This window comes from Cuculus canorus, chromosome 4 (assembly GCF_017976375.1).
Source record: "Cuculus canorus isolate bCucCan1 chromosome 4, bCucCan1.pri, whole genome shotgun sequence".
In the NCBI taxonomy this organism is placed as follows: domain Eukaryota; kingdom Metazoa; phylum Chordata; class Aves; order Cuculiformes; family Cuculidae; genus Cuculus; species Cuculus canorus.
Genome location: NC_071404.1, coordinates 3,326,928 through 3,342,832, shown reverse-complemented (window position 1 = coordinate 3,342,832; position 15,905 = coordinate 3,326,928). Strand labels below are relative to the sequence as shown.

Here is a 15,905-nt window from a genome sequence, read left to right as displayed (position 1 = left end):
CAAACATTTCCCAGCACAAAGCAACATGAGGTAGGGCAAGGCTCGGGAAGAGGCATCATTTTTAGCCAAGGGATTCACTCAGAGCCACATACCCCCCGTTTTCAGTCCCTGCTACAGACTTGTTTCTGCTGCACGAAACCACAGGCAATGCATGTTTTTAAACACCTCCTACGCATTTTCTCTGCCGAGACTGCTCATCCAGTCTCCTCCATTTTTTTTTTATTACATGCCACCTGACGAGCTTTTCCAGGTAAGGCACATCAAATTCAGGCTTAATAAAACGCAAAGCAAGAAGACCCTGGCTCACCGAGTATATGATGGTGGGAAAGACCCTTGGAGGTCTCCAGCCTCGCTCCTTGCTCCAGGCAGGACCACCTGCAAAGCTACATCAGGCTGCTCAGGACCTCATCAAGCCTGACATCTTCCCCAACAAAAGTTTCACAGGCAAGACTTCTGTCCTTATGATCACCGCAGGGTTCAACTCCAAAACCAGCAAGATTTACTGAGTTTCTGCTTATAGATTATTTGCGGTAAAGCAACGTGTAAAATTCTGAACCAAGCTGATGCTTTTAAGAGACTTCCTTGTAGCAAGACAAATCTGCAATAAAAGGATCTTAATACCTTCCCCTATACCCACACTTGATACCTTTAATAACAGTTGGAAGGAGAGAGTTGACAGCATCACAGCCCTAAGGGTGAAAGGAGCCCGCCTCGCCTCCAGCAGGTATTTCAGGTTTCAGACACTGCCGGATTCATTTCAGCAAGTGAACAAGCTTAATGAAACAAAAGACTGGCCGAGATCATTTTCTATTTTTACTTTTTCCATGGCAAAGTTGTTTATCGGCTCTCCCTGGCCAGCCCGCCCCGGCACAAAGGTGTAGCAGGGACTTGAGCCACTCCTTGGTGGAGATCATAGCAGACAAGCGAGAACCACCAGGAGAGGTCCAAGAGTGAAGTTCATCCATGTAACTGCATCAATGCATCCACTAAGTCCCACCTGTGTTGCCTCTCCCCTCACTCATCATTTCCAAAGGTCCCCCGAGATCTTGGTGGGCTTCTCTGCAACCCCATACCACCCCTCTCCGGTTCCCAACCCCTTCATCCCCAAATCACGCACCGTCCACCGGCCCGGTCCACCTCTGCGTCACCAAACGTTGAGGCCATGGGGCCAAATCCTGTGAAGAGCCAGCGCTTGCCCCAAACTGGCCATAGGGTGAGCGGAGAAAGGTGAGCCGGGGGTAGCAAAAAGAAGCTGGCTCCATTAGGACGGAGAAGATAGGAGAGCCAGGTACGAAGCAAACCGTGTCTCCCTTCACCTCCTTCAGTGGATACTGTTGGGACATGCAGTCTTAGAGCCTTCTGCCCAAGAAGTTCCTTTTTGGAGAGGAATTGTCGCAAAAAAAAGAGCTGCTCAAGCAGCTCCGCTGCTGCTGTCACAGCCCAGCAGAGCACACTGGAAAGGCTGCGTCTCCAGCCTGTATTTAAACGCCCCTTTCAGAAAGCAGAGATGCAGCACAGGAAGAGACAAATTCCAGCTCTGCGTCGGGCTGATAAGCCAGGTTTATAATATTCAAGAAGTATTGGCATTATTACAATTCCTCCCCCCTCCCCCAAATATCTTGTGCAGTAGCTTGTTGTGCACAATAAGCAAAAAAAAAAAAAAGCCCAATTCCTAAAAAATCAGCCTGTTCCGGTGGGAACAGCCAACACGTCAAATTAAACAAACACACGCATGTTAAACCCTGGGGATGCAATTAGGCTTGGAGCAGGGGGAAGAGGCATTAAACTCCTGTAGAAGGAGATGGCAGCAGGCAAGAGGAAAAGGACAATAAACCTGATGACTGACGCTGTACCCTGTGGAGTGCTTTTCCCTCACCATTGCAGGGTGCCAGCACCTGCCCTAACACCAAAAGGTGAGGAGATCACCTCCTCTTCATCCCCTAGATTGCCCTATCGTCCTAATTTTCCACTCCTTATATGCCCCACAATAAGTTATTGGGTCGTACCCACCGATAACTCAGTCCATCACTGTTGCTGTTCAAAGCCTTACCACAGCATCTTGAGACAAAGGTTGCCCAGCTCCAAGCACTGACCAGCAAGATCTCTCCTCCAGCCTCAAATTTGTGACCTTCCTATCCTGCCAGAGCCTACATTATCAGCGGTCTCCATCCATCCCACCGCAGTACGACTACAGGAATGCCCCAGGGGCAGCCGCAAGCTATTCTGCAGGTGTTTGCATCAGATCCTTCAAATCTAGGGAACTGAAAAAACATCCGTGGGGAAGAAAAGTTCTTGCCTAATACAAGTATAAAGTCAGTGTTACCCACTTCAGTGGATTTATATTAGTTTTTTCACGCTTTCTTTCACTATCTTCTTGCAGTTTCTCAACAAGACATCTATGAGGACTGAAACTGGACTCTATTCCGTCCATGCCTGATCCAAATTACAGTTCCCACTGGCCAATCAGAGCTTGCAGACCTTTCTTTGATAACAGACAGTTAGATTGAAGCCCTTAGTATTGCTTTTTTCTTTAATTACAAGTCAGAGCCAGGGATTAATTTAGAAAGGGGGAACAGAAAAACTCATGGAGTTGTAAGTACCAGCTCAATGCTTTGATATCAAAGCCAACCCTGAGAGATGCAGCAGCCTGCCGTGCTCTGCTCCAGGCCAGCGTGTCACCATGCTCTGCCGAAAACCTTTATGGGGAGCTTATCCTAGATCGTATTTAGAAAGTTGTATTGCATTAAAAAGTTTTTCCATTTCACCAGATCTCTGCACCAACTCCTGAGGGAGCTGCTTTGCAGACTTCACAAGCCCAAAACACTGCTCAGACTCAAGTTAGGACGAAGTTCAAGGATTCAGCATTCCCAGTTTTTAACCTCATTGCACTACATCCTTCACAGACTCACCCATCCCATGCCTAGCAGCAAAGATAGCTTGGATTTAACATATTCCGGGTATCTGCTGATGCGCTAGGCAGTAATTTGCATATTTAGAGGGTAGGTGACAGTTTCAGGATGAGTCATTAAAGTGTCCCAGAGAGTTTTTTACTCCTACAGAATCCTGCACAAAGAAACGGGACGTTTCTAGAAGTGGGTTTGCTCTAGAAAGAGAAGATATAGTGGGTTTGCATTACATAGAAGTAATTCAGGTACCACCTAAGCTGAAGCAATAGAAAGCTTTGACAGCAATCACTGTGGCTTCCCAGGCACCTAAAGATCACAGTGCAGCATTGGAATTATTACTTGCTGGATAAAAGAACAGCTCTCCCCGTAGGTGATGGGATTTAGCACCTGCCTTTGGGCACAAAGCATAGATGCAGAGCATCACTACAGTTCTGCAAGGACAAGGTTTGAGCTTTTAGTCTTGCACAGATAAATAAAACAGCACCAGGCTAAGTCACAGAGCCATAGAATGTTTTGGGTTGGAAGGGACTTTTACAGATCATCCAGTCCAACCCCAGTGCAGAAGCAGGGACCATCATCAATCAGATCAGGTTGCTCAGAGCCCCATCCAATCTGACCTTGAATGTTTTCAGGGATGGGACCTCCACTACCTCCCTGGGCAACCTGGGCCAGTGTTTCACCACCCTCATAGTAAAAACTTTCTTCTTTATATCTAAACCTACCCTTGCTTAGTTTAAAACTATTACTCTTTAATGATAAAATCTAATTGTGCTGGACTAAAATCCAACTTTGCAGCAAACCTCAGGCTCCCTTCTGCAAAAGGCCAACTTTTCAGTGACACTTCTCTTTTAAGCCAGCATCATAAGCTTCCATTCCAGACCCCACTGCTTTTAAAAACCAAGACATTTTTGTTTTCACATTGACTCAACAAAAACAAAGCTCGCTTTTTAAGGCTGTGAACAGTCGTTAATGACTTACTGCAGCTTTACTAGAAGTCAAGGCATTATAAGTTTACATATAGATATCTTATGCTACCAGGGGAGTTAAGTGAGTGCTCTATTTAAAAGCCCAACTCATTTCTAGCTGTATTCATTTAAAGAAGCTGAAGCATTCAAATTGCCACGGCACAACACAAGAGCTGGAGAGGAACTTCCTCTGCAGTCCGTAATTCTTAGAGTGGCAACCGTATAAAAGCCACAGATATTTCAAAACTAGAGGACTCTGGCTGAGCTGGATTAGCCAACACATCTTGATTATAGAAGGGAAACAGCGACAGGCGGCTCACAGGGGTGGTAGCAGTGACTGAGGTTGCAGTGTAGACAGGACTAAAGCGTTGCATCACTGTTTCCTTCCAGCCTTCAAAAAAAGACCAGCCACAAAACCAACTCCAACAGCAACCCAGGTGAGAAGGCTGAAACACAGCTGGATTTCTCCAGCCCTGGGTCATGCAGTTTATCCCATAGTTCAGCTACAGCGTTTGAGGGACAGTAACTTTGCAAAGGAGGGATAAGGTTATGTTTGCACCTAGAGGAAACCCACATGAGATGTCCTGCAAACACTGCACGCTAGGAAAAGAGTTCTGTGCTCCCAGAACAGAGAGTTTTAAGCTGAAAGAGGAGAGATTTAGGTTAGGAAGAAATGATTAGGAAGAAATGAGGGTGGAGAGGCACAGGCACAGATGTTCAAGACCAGGTTGGATGGGGCTTCAAGTGGGATCCAATGGGACGTGTCCACAGTGGGAAGATGGAACTGGATGGGTCTTCAAGGTACCTTCCAACACAAACCATTCTATGATTCTAAGATCGCTGACATGGATATTGCTCATGTACAGCAGACTCACACCAACACCTCAAGAGGAAGAACAGCAGTCCTGGACATAAAGCATGGCAGTGCAGAAAATAAACCCAAAAAACTTTGAGGAAGAACAGCAGACCTGAAGCAAACTTTTTCATTGCACTTGGACAGGGAAAAAAACCAAACCCCAAACATCTCAGAAGTTTGAGGATCAGCCTTCCACTTGCTGCTTCGCAGGCAAAGCTGTTGTGCCACCTACAGTTCCTTTTACTCCAGAACAAACCTTTCCTACACAAACTCAAGTCCGTCTCATTTAATTTAGTGTCAAACCAGCACTAACGTAGTCACGCTGATTAAGGAAGCGCTTCCTTTGGCAAGGCAGGGGGACAGGCGCTTCAGAAAGTAATTTTCACACTTGGTATAAATCGCAAAGCAAGTTTCTAAGTGTGTTTAAGCCCACACTTCTCCTCACCTTCCAAAACACGCCGCGTTGCCGGGTTTTTTTGCCAATGCACACAGCTACTCAAGCGACTCAAGTCCATTACGCTAGTTCAGCTCAAACTACACACTTCTGCCTTTATTTTCGTCTCTTTATTGTGGCTTTTATGCTATTACCAACATCAAGTCAGGCAACCGCATCCGCAAGCAGAGTGCTGGAGCAAAGCTGAACACCACAGCTTCTTCTCCTCCCCTAGTCAGGTACAAACAAGTGAGAAAACGTGGAGAAAGCGCTCCCAGAACAAGAAGCCACATTTTTTTTACATCATTCCTGTATCCCCTGGTACCACTTGGATGCTCCATCTGCACCCACCGGGCTGGGACATCCCACCAACCCCCCAAGAGGTGCAAAGTAGCTTTTTTTTTTTCACCCACGGACAACCACGAAGAGCTTTGAGCAAATGATGCAAAACAAAGGTTTACACCGGTTCCCCCCCCCCCCTTTCCAGCGAGGGGAAAAAAAAAGCAGGATAAAGCATCCCCATCCCCTCCTCGCGGCTGCAAAAGGCAAAGCTGGGGGGAAAGAAGCAGGGGACCACCTCGCAAGCTGCAAACAAAACTTCTTTCCCCCCTCCCCCCCCCGTGGTCCCCCCCCCGGGCTGCTGTCACTGCCCCTCACCGCATGGCTGGAGGTGAAACACCCGTCTCGCTGCCATGGTTGCCTCCGTTTTGCCTCTCATCCCGTCTTCATCTCGACACTTTTCAGGCTTTCTTGTGGTTGGGAGAGAGGGAATTGTATTGCATGAGGGTTTCTTTTTCCCACCCCCCCCTCCTTTTCCCTTCCCCCCCCCGCCGGTCCGAAGCACCGAGAGGCAGCTCAGCTCCGGCGCGCGGGGAGGGAGCGGAGCCGCCGCCCCCGGGTCCTAGCGCCGCCCGCAAACCCCTGCCCGGAGCGCAGAGCTCTGCAACCCCGGCGGGAAAAAGACCTTTAGGATCACCCGAGTCCAACCGAGCCTGTCTGCTGCTAAACCAGATCCCTCAGCCCCTCATCTACCCGGCTTTTAAATGCCTGCAGGGATGGGGGCTCCACCAGCTCCCCCCGCGCAGCCTCTGCCAGGGCCTGAGAACCCTTTCATAGAATCATAGAAGGGGCTTAAAGGTCATCCAGTTCCGGGGCTTAAAGATCATCCGGTTACACCCCCTCCAGTTCCATCCCATGGGCAGGGATATCCCACTGGATCAGGCTGCCCATGGCCCCATCCAACCTGGCCTGGAACACCTCATCCACAACTTCCCTGGGCAACCTGTTCCAGTGTGTCACCACCCTCATATGGTGGAAGAAGTTCTTCCTCATATCAAGCCTAAATCTGCCCCTCTCCAGTTTATAACCACCCCCCCCCCCAGTCCTGTCACCACAAGCCTTTATGAATAGTCCCTCTCCAGCTTTCTTGTAGCCCCTTTCAGGTACTGGAAGGTCGCTATAACATCTCAAAGCCTTCTCTTCTCCAGGCTGAAGAAGTCCAACTCTCTCAGCCTGTCCTCATAGGGAAGGTGCTTCAGCCCTCTGATCATCTTTGTAGCCTCCTCTGGACCCATTCCAACAGATCCATCACCTTCTTTTGCTGAGGATTCCAGAACTGGACACAATACTCCAGATGAGATCTCACAAGAGAGGAGTAGGGGGGGCACAATCATAGAATAGTTTGTGTTGGAAGGGACCTTAAAGATCACCCAATTCCAACCCCCCCACCTGCCATAGGCAGGAACATCCCACTGGATCAGGCTGTCCAAAGCCCCATCCAACCTGGCCTTGAACACCTCCAGGGATGGGGCAGCCACCACTTCTCTATGAAACCTGTTCCAGTGTCTCACCATACTCATGGTGAAGAAATTCTTCCTAACGTCCACTCTAAATCTGCCCCTCTCCAGTTTATACCCGTTCCCCCCGGTCCTATCGCCACAAGCCTTTATGAATAGCCCCTCTCCAGCTTTCCTGTAGGCAGTGTATGCAGTGTCATATTAAGATAAATACTACCATAAAGGCTGGACTTCGACTGTTTTGTTTCTCTATTTCTCCACATTCCCTTCCTCCAGAAAGGTGTCTGAGCTGCAACAAGCTGTTCGGGAAGTTAGGGGTAAAGAAGGCTTAAAGAAATCTTAGACATCTTAGCCACAGATCTTGGTCTCACAGGAGTATATCCATAGTGAACCTTCCCCATCCTCTTAAGTCAGCAAACCACATCCAGAAAAACACACCTAGAAAACCATTTGACACCATTTCAGCTGGAGTTGGGAAACCCCTTGTCAAGATTTGAAGGCTTAAGCTACTGTATGAGCTACAAATACTGGAGAAAAGAGGTATTCATGCTTATTTATCACCTAGATTAACTTCAAGGAATCAACTTACTTTACAGTTTCAAGTGCTACCTCCTCCAGGTCACGAGAGGAACCTATTCCCACCCGAAACCCATTACTGGAAGAAAAGTGGGGAGATCTGTTTTTAATCTGGTTATATTGGTTTAGAAGATGTATTCATCGCAGAACCTAATGGCAGTTTTAATGTTTTAAACCGTACATATTTAATACAACATAACTGCTTGTGTAAGTTGGATGAATGGCATCCAGTTACACCAGGTGATTGTCTTCCAAGTGGTGATCTTGCCAGATCCTCCTGGAAGATGACAGCCACGAAAGAGAAAACTATGGGAATACGTGCGAGCACGCAAGTACAGCTTCGCAGAGCTGTACTTGATACAAAAGTCCTGCAGGGTTTTGTAGGATGTAGGTCTTGAAGGAAATCCTATGGGCAAATCATCAACTGCAGAATACTGGACCCATATTCATTTCCTTTTATGGATCAACCCAAATCATATTTCCCTTTGATGATGAAGAATTATTATAGCAGTAGGTGTCCCTTGCTAGAAATGTTAGCCCCACCATCAGTATAGCTTTCTAGAAGCTATCAGCGTGTCTGATGCGATGCCAGGCACCAGAGAAGGTATCGAATACGTTTTGTCTGGCGCTATCTGGTCTATCCCAGTGTCTCCAAACCTGCTTTTTGCAGGCTGTCTCCACTGGCCCAGCTAAGCACAGTCACTCGGAGGGAGCTGGATCCAAGCAGCAGGAGTCACACTCTGCCCCGAGTCCTTCAGGTCCTGAGGAGCCTTCTCTGAATATTCACCTCAAGCAGGTTACTAACTTTATGCACAAAGACAACCACCCTTCAAGGCAGATGTTCATCATCTTCTCTTGGCAAGTTATTGCTTCTTGACTGCCTGATGGGCATTAAAAGCAGCTCTTTGTATCAAGGCTGGTTTGAGGCTAGAAACCAGCAGGAAGTAGAATTTTGCTTCCCTCCACAAGTAGATCATACAGGACCTGATTGCCTGGTCCATCAGGATCAGTTATGTATCCGAGCAAAAGACACTTTGCTTTCCTCCAAGCTAGAGGTGGATACCAGGTATATTTGCTTTTTAACAGGAAGCTTTTGCCAAGACCATGATTTTTCTGGTGGGCAAGCCTTGGAGCCTGCAGGAGTTTGGAGCCCAGAAAGAAACACTAGGTGGACCCAAGCATTGCAGAGAAACTCTTATCCCATACTCATGCATGAACCACTGCTGGGATTCCCATGCCTGTGACACAGACGAGACTTGAAATAAAAGCAAAGAAGTTGCTGATAGAATCAAAATAAAATAAAAAAAAAGAAAATTGATGTACCACCATATCTGCAGCCAGAGTTGTATTATTTTGGTTTAATCATGCCGTGAACACCTTAAATCCCCTCCTACTTCCTGCTGCTTTGACTGCAACTTAAGTGAAGCGTCACTTTGCTTCACAAATCAAGTTCCTGTTGCCCAGCCTGTTCTGTGCTGCAGGAGTTTAGCTCTGCTTCCAGGACAGTGCAATAAATGCTGCAGCGCAGCAGATGGAGCACAGTGTCCTGCTGGCAACCCCCCCAACCCAGGGTGGAACCACCAGGTAACACCTGGTTTGAGTTCTTGTCATTTGGAAGGGGTTTAAGTATTTATCCCACCACCGCCTGCTTCAATGCTCTTTGGTCTTGCCTCTGGAGCTCAGTTCCACAGGTCTCAACAACAGGACTAAGGATTCCATTTCAGGACACTCGTTTGAAATTGCTCTGTGGAGGCTCAGACTGTATTGAGGCACCAGATTTAAGAGTCATGGAAATTCAGTATTAGGAGCCAAGGTAACTTGGGACCGTGCAGTCTGAGCAGTCACATATTGAGACATTGGGGTGAGTTTAGCAGCTGTCACTTTTCGTGCCTGTCCCCCAGCCCACAGCACAAACATCAGGCGGAACTGTATCAGTACCTCTAGACCAAAGGAGAACATCTCAAGTAACCATTTAAGCTTTCTGCCCCTGCAAGACAATCATCCAAACAGGAGAGAGAAGACCACAGAAACAGTCACAAAACAACAAAGGCATTGAGGGACTGGAGCATGTCCAGAAGGGCAACGAAACTCATTAAGGGACCGGAGCGCAGGACTTATGGGGAGTGGCTGAAGGAACTGGTATGGTTGAGTCTGGAGAAGAGGAGGCTGAGGGGAGACCTTTTCACTACCTACAGCTCCCCAAAAGTTTGTAGTGAGGTGGGCATCAGCCTCTCTTGCAAAGTAACCAGCGATAGGATGAGAGGAAAAGGCCTCAAGCTGCACTGGGGAGGTTTAGATTGGATATCAGGAAAAAAACCTTTACCAAAAAAGCGGGGCAAAGCATTGGTATAGGCTACCTGGAGAAGTGGTGGAGTCACCATCCCCAAAAGTGTTACAAAAGCACACAAACTGACACTTTGGGACATTGTTTAAGTAGGCACGGTGGTGCTGGGCTGTTGGTTGGAATATAAGCTTGGAAAAGCCTAAGATCATAATGATTCTATGATTCTATAGGAGGTAACAGCACAAGGAGGTGACCAAGAAGCCTGATGCTTTAAGGCAAAGACACAACACTCTGCTTCTGTTTACTCATGATCACAACTAAGCTGATCATATACGACAAAAAGAGAAATTAGTTATATTTAAGAGGTACATAAATATCCATTGCTTTGTATCCCTGCAGCAGATTTTTTTTTTACCGACAGCTTCCCACAGACCTCAAGCACTGCTGGTTTTCTCCTTCAGCTGCTTGGAGCCATGCAGGGTCAACAAGGATCAGAGCCAGTGCTCAGATTAAGCTGCTGGGAGGGTCAGAGTCCTTTAGACGCACATTGCACCCAGATGGTGATTTCCTTCTGGCACTAGTAGGAGTTGGGGAAGACAGCCAATCTCTCCAGCATCCTCTGCCAGAGCTAGATGCAGAAACTCCCTGGCAAAAGTCACAGCAGCATACAGGTTATTATGCTAGGGCTGTGCAGACAACTTGTTACCCACCAACTAGAACAAGGAGATACAAGCAGGACTGAGCACTCCAATATTGTGTGCTGCACGGTCCTTATCCCTAAACAGCTCCCTCCTCATATCCCAAAATATGATCACCAGGACAAAGATGCTTTCAAGCTCTGGGAGGTATTTAAGGATCCCTTGCAGGCACCTTGGGGAAGCAACTCTCACCCAACCATGCCTTCTTGGAAAGAAGGTGAATACCACAGGAGAGAACCTTGAAGAGGATCTGACCACAAAGTACCTGCTCCAACCCTGCTAAGGGGCACACATTTGAGGCAGGGGATAGCAGCAGGAATGAGCCTTTTCTTCTTTGGTGGAGTTTTCCAAGTATACGCTTTATAGGAGCAGCAGGAATAAGGATTCCCTAAAAACTCTAGGCATCCTGACTGGAACATCCTGTGAGCATGAAGATGCCACCTGCCAGCAGAGCAGGAGCCAACAGAGCTCAATGCCTGTAATACTCAGCTGTGATTCACGTGATGGACAGTATTAGTGCCTGAACTTTTATCTCCTGACAGTGTTGGTTAGCAGGGACTGCGTGAATCCTGTTCTCCAGGATTCCTAAGGACCAAGACACTAGCTAGAGACTACTTGTCCATCCCTGGAAGCTGCCTAGACCACAAGGTAAGAAAACCATCTCCTTCCTGTCTGTCCAGGAACTGAGGATGCTCAAGCCTTCCCCTCAGTAAGGGCATTCAAAAACTTGCTCCTCATCCAGGCATTTATTTTCACAAGTAGTGTTTGAGATCAGACATTCTGAGACTGGTCAAACTCATGCCTTGCTAGAAAGACGGGGTCACAGCAAGACTAGATAAAGTCAGAATTAGGTTACCACTAGCTGGGCTTGATGGGAAACAGAGGGAGCAAGAGGGACATTTGGTGGTCTGCTAAAAACCTTAGCAGATTAGATTTATCTGGAGATCTCTCCAGGCTGCAACCAGAAAGCCAAGTTTGGCGTGGACTTGTGGCCACTGAAAGTCTCCCCTACACAGTGCAGACCCACAGATTCACTTGACTGATCAATTAAAGCATTCTTCGCAACACAGGACAGCACAGGGCCTCCCAGGCTCCCTGCAAGATCCGTGTAGGAAGCAGAGAGGTTTCCCTGGAGAAACACCGACACAAAGCTCAATCTAAATCCAATTCAGACCTTGAAGTCCTATAATGCACTAAATAGCATCAAGTCTTTCCACATCTTGTAGGGAAGCAGAGGTGTTCGAGGCCAGGTTAGATGAGGCTTTGAGCAATCTGATCCAGTGGGAGGTGTCCCTGCCACGAGATACGAGGTTGGAACTGGATTGTCTTTGAGGTCCATTTCAACCCAAACCATTCTATGATTCTAAATAGGGTAGGAGGGAAATGACGTAAAAAGTGCAGTTGAAGTGAAGAAAAATAGCACATGGACTTCATTACTTTTACAGCTAGGGTCTGTCCTCAGACTCCTGTGCACACTCCACCCAAGGGGAGGATTTGGATCAGAGTTTGAAGGAACATTGCTCACGGTTATTTTGTTATAAAGGAAAAACTTAATTTTAAAAGGAGCATGGCATCAAAATCCATCTCCCATGAAGTAGCTTAAGCCCTACCCTGCCACTTTAATTGCTACTGGCACTCAGGTGTTAAGCAGAAGATGTCTCCATGGAGCTCGTCAACGCACATCTCCATTTCATGGCTCATTTACAACAGGACACAGTGTCTCTGCCTGTATCATTGCTCCCTACACCCCATAGGGGCAGTCAACCAAGGACTGGAGAGCCTGGGTTCCATCTCTCTCCTGCCAGCACACGTCTGAGAACCACCTCAGTTCATCATCGTGGAACAGATTATATACCGGTGTAGCAGGATTATCGAGACCCAGCCACGCCACCACAGTCACCTAAGGGGTGACGTTCCACAAGAGATTATTTTCCATTGCTTTGTTTCTAATGTGGGTATGACCACATGTGAAACCTACGCTTAAATGCTATTACAGCTATACAAAGAGTTCTGATAGCCTAACGAGTAGATCCCAGCCAGAGAAGCACACGAAGCCACAACTGAACATCTGATTTCAGCCTTAGTTTAGCCTCAGAGCATTAAGAGATTGTTGACTCCAGCATAGAATACACTCGCCAGCCTTTTTTTATGCAAGAGTACAATTTAAAGAAAAAAAAAACCATCAGTAACTTGTCCAGCCATTGGCAACCTCAGCCTCTCTTCAGCAGTTAGCAGCGACTCAAACAATGTGAATATTTTCACTGGTGCTGGAGGCAACGTGCTGGCAATAAAGAGTTCAGCATGGTGTTTGTTTAGTTATTTTCAGAACACTAATGGATTTAGAAATAAATGATGGTCCTTACTCAATTCTCGACTGAACATGTTATGAAGCTCAGAGAACAGACTAGAGCCGCAGATCCAGATGATGTCATGTAATAGAGCAATAAAGGATTACACAACTGAGGCCACTAGATAGAAAACAGGAACATTCAGCAACATCTAAAGATGTAATAAGGAATAACCTTAAATCTTAGCGACGCACACTTGCAAAGCCCCTTGCCTGACACTCCCAGTTAGATCACACAACGTTCACAGATGTAAATATTTATCCAAAACCTTCATGTCCAAGAAGGTGGCGGCACCAGGTTCAGACCAAGCAAAAGCATACATGAAGCAGCACAAAAAAAACCTCCAAGCCTAACAAAGACCAATATTCTCCAGGCAAAGTAGTTCATCGAACTCAGCAGCAGGTTCTCGAGGACTTGCAGTGCAGGGAACCTGTTAGTCAGGAGCAACTGTAAGTTTCCAGACAAACTGAAAACCCCGCTTTTAACACATAAAGGGATCATATGCTGGGATGAGGTTGAAGATTCTTCACACTTCAGGGCGACTACTTTCATCTCACTGAGCAGATAACAATTGCTGGCAACATACAAGATTAAAAACAGCCTCAAGTTCTACAAAGAGCTTCAAAGCTTTGTAGTGTCTCATTTGCTGCTAAAACAGATTCACGCTTTGCTAAGCTTGCTTAAAAATAAGTTGTTGCATGAAAAACCTCTTGCTTTCCTCCACTTGAAGCACAACCCTTCCCCAGCAATGGGACAGTAGGGTACAAGTAGCAGCGATGCATTAGTTTTCTGAGTTACGTGATTTTAACTCGACACCTCTAGCTTGGACACTGGGATCAGAACTGGACATTTGGTAAAGAGATGCAGTGGAAGAGGCGTTTTAAGAAACATGTAGAGTCCAAGTAGCCAATAAAGTGTTCAAGTTGAGCATGAGAAGTGCAGCATCCCTATTTAAATCCACTTGAGGAAGGGGCATTTTTATCCTCTTTGGATTTAATGAAAGCATAGGGTCTCTACATATCCATGTGTTATTGCATCTGCTCGTGTTTAAGAGCTCATCGCTTCAAAGCGACATTAATTTTTAGGAGACACCTACCCTCTGAAACAAGTAAAGTGATAGTAAAAGCTAATGCAACAGCACAGCCCAAGAGTGGAATGACACTTTGAAGCTCAACTGTTAGGAAAGGAATGTGGATGCCAACACCTGGTCCCTAGAGGGACTGGAAGGGCTCTTGGTTAGCCAGATACAGTATTTTATGATGAACTGAAGGCCCCACCAGCCACAAAGCTGTGTTAGAACTCATCTTGGAAATAGATGCTCAGAATAAGCCAAACCAATTGACGAGTTTAATCCTACTTCTGGACAACTTCACATTCAGTAGCAAAAACACAACTTGCAAGTTGCAATAAGGAAGCAACAAGTGGATCTGTTTTCTTACTCTTAAGCAGAAGCCCGTAGTAGCTATCAACACACTTGAATAGCACAGATAGGACTAAACTCTTTTAACAGATGTTTTGGGTTGGTTTGGGTACTAAGGGATAGATAGGGGGTGCAAGATAGACAGCTCCATGTCCTAGGGAATGGAGGCTTACACTCTGGTCATTTACAGGACGGATCTAATGAGGTATTAGCCACCTTCGTCTTCCTTGGTAAGAAATGCTTTAGCACAGAGGCCAGGCAACATTTACCTCCTTAAAAAAAAAAAATCCAACAATCACTCCAGTATTGCAGTTATAAGAAAGATTTCCATCCTATTCCAGCCTTACAGATATGGGATAGAAATTCTCCTGTTCACAAGTGAGACCTTCCAAACTAATTAGAGCGTGAAATCAGTAGCTAGGTATGCACACACTGAAGTAGACCCTTCAAACAGCATTCTTATTAATCAAGAAATTAATTGGCTTCTTGATAATCGGTGGCATAACAGACTGCAGGAGCCACTGCCTGAAGATAGAGCCACAGTTTTGCCTCATTTCCACACACAGGTAGGTGACGTGGTTGCACAGGGACCATCACCTAGCGTGGTTTAGGTACACAGACCTCTCCGTCACTCCAGTGTAAACACAAGTAGCACCTCTTAACAGCAAATTGAAGATTTTGTAACCAGCCCCCCAGAGCAGGAGAAAGTTACACTCCCTACTGCCAGATTAAACAAAACCAAGCACGTTTGATGTTAAAAGCCCAGCTGAGTCAAATATGAAAGCTACTAGACAGCACTTGTGCTTTAGAAGTAGTTTGGACCAGTAGTATTCCCACTGTCTGAAGAACTGGATAAATAAAGTCTTTCATGCCATTATGAACCCACTTAGTATCCACGTAATCATATTTTTTTGCATTAAATGCCATAGGCTGTTGATGCCATCAAGGGCTTATAGAATCATTTAATGGTTTGGGTTGGAAGGTACCTTAAAGATAATCCAGATCCAGACCCCCTGCCATGGGCAGGGACACCTCCCACTGGATGAGATTGCTCCAAGTCCCATCCAACCCGATCTTGAACACCTCCAAGGATGGGTTATCCATGACTTCTCTGGGCAACCCGTGCCAGTGCCTCACCGCTCTCACAGGAAAACATTCTTGAGATAGAACAAAATATTCTCAGTTGGAAGGGACCTACAATGATCACTAAGTCCGACTAAGATGATCAAGTCTGATATCTGCAACCCTTTGTAACAGGAAAAATAACCCCAACCACCTGTTTCAGAGTGGTCTGGAGGCTTTGAGCTTTCTTTTCAGTCTTTGCAATGAAGGGAAACTCAAACATTTGGGTAGCAAGGTTGAATTCACCTGCTAGTCTACAAAGAGTTAAGGAAAAATTGTTCCATGGACACTTCCAGATAGACTGTAAGAACTACATGTTTTACAAGTTGGTTTGTGACTTACTTTTGTCCCATTGATATCCATAATCGAGCACCTTAGCATTAATAGCCAATGTTTTAATAATTCAGCTCTATTGCTTAGTATGAAGCACCGGGCAGGTAGGTTTAAAGACTGCAGTTGGAATCACTCACTGCAACATTGTTGGCAGAGCTAAACAAGGGA

The 15,905-nt window shown here is 46.3% G+C and overlaps 1 protein-coding gene across 3 annotated transcripts in view; it reads right to left on the bottom strand.

Moving 5' to 3' along the window:
- The window catches only part of SLC4A11 (solute carrier family 4 member 11), a 112,509-nt gene extending 106,561 nt beyond the window's left edge, over nucleotides 1-5,948 (bottom strand). The window contains exon 1 of one of the 3 annotated variants that reach the window (XM_054065560.1): nucleotides 5,818-5,948. In XM_054065560.1, coding sequence (XP_053921535.1) covers nucleotides 5,818-5,878 — 61 coding nt within the window. In that variant the 5' untranslated portion in view covers nucleotides 5,879-5,948. Of the gene's footprint in view, nucleotides 1-1,117; nucleotides 1,478-5,817 lie in introns of those variants that run through there. The other 2 variants (XM_054065558.1, XM_054065559.1) reach the window with 2 other exon arrangements.
- Between the last annotated feature and the right edge of the window lie 9,957 nt (nucleotides 5,949-15,905).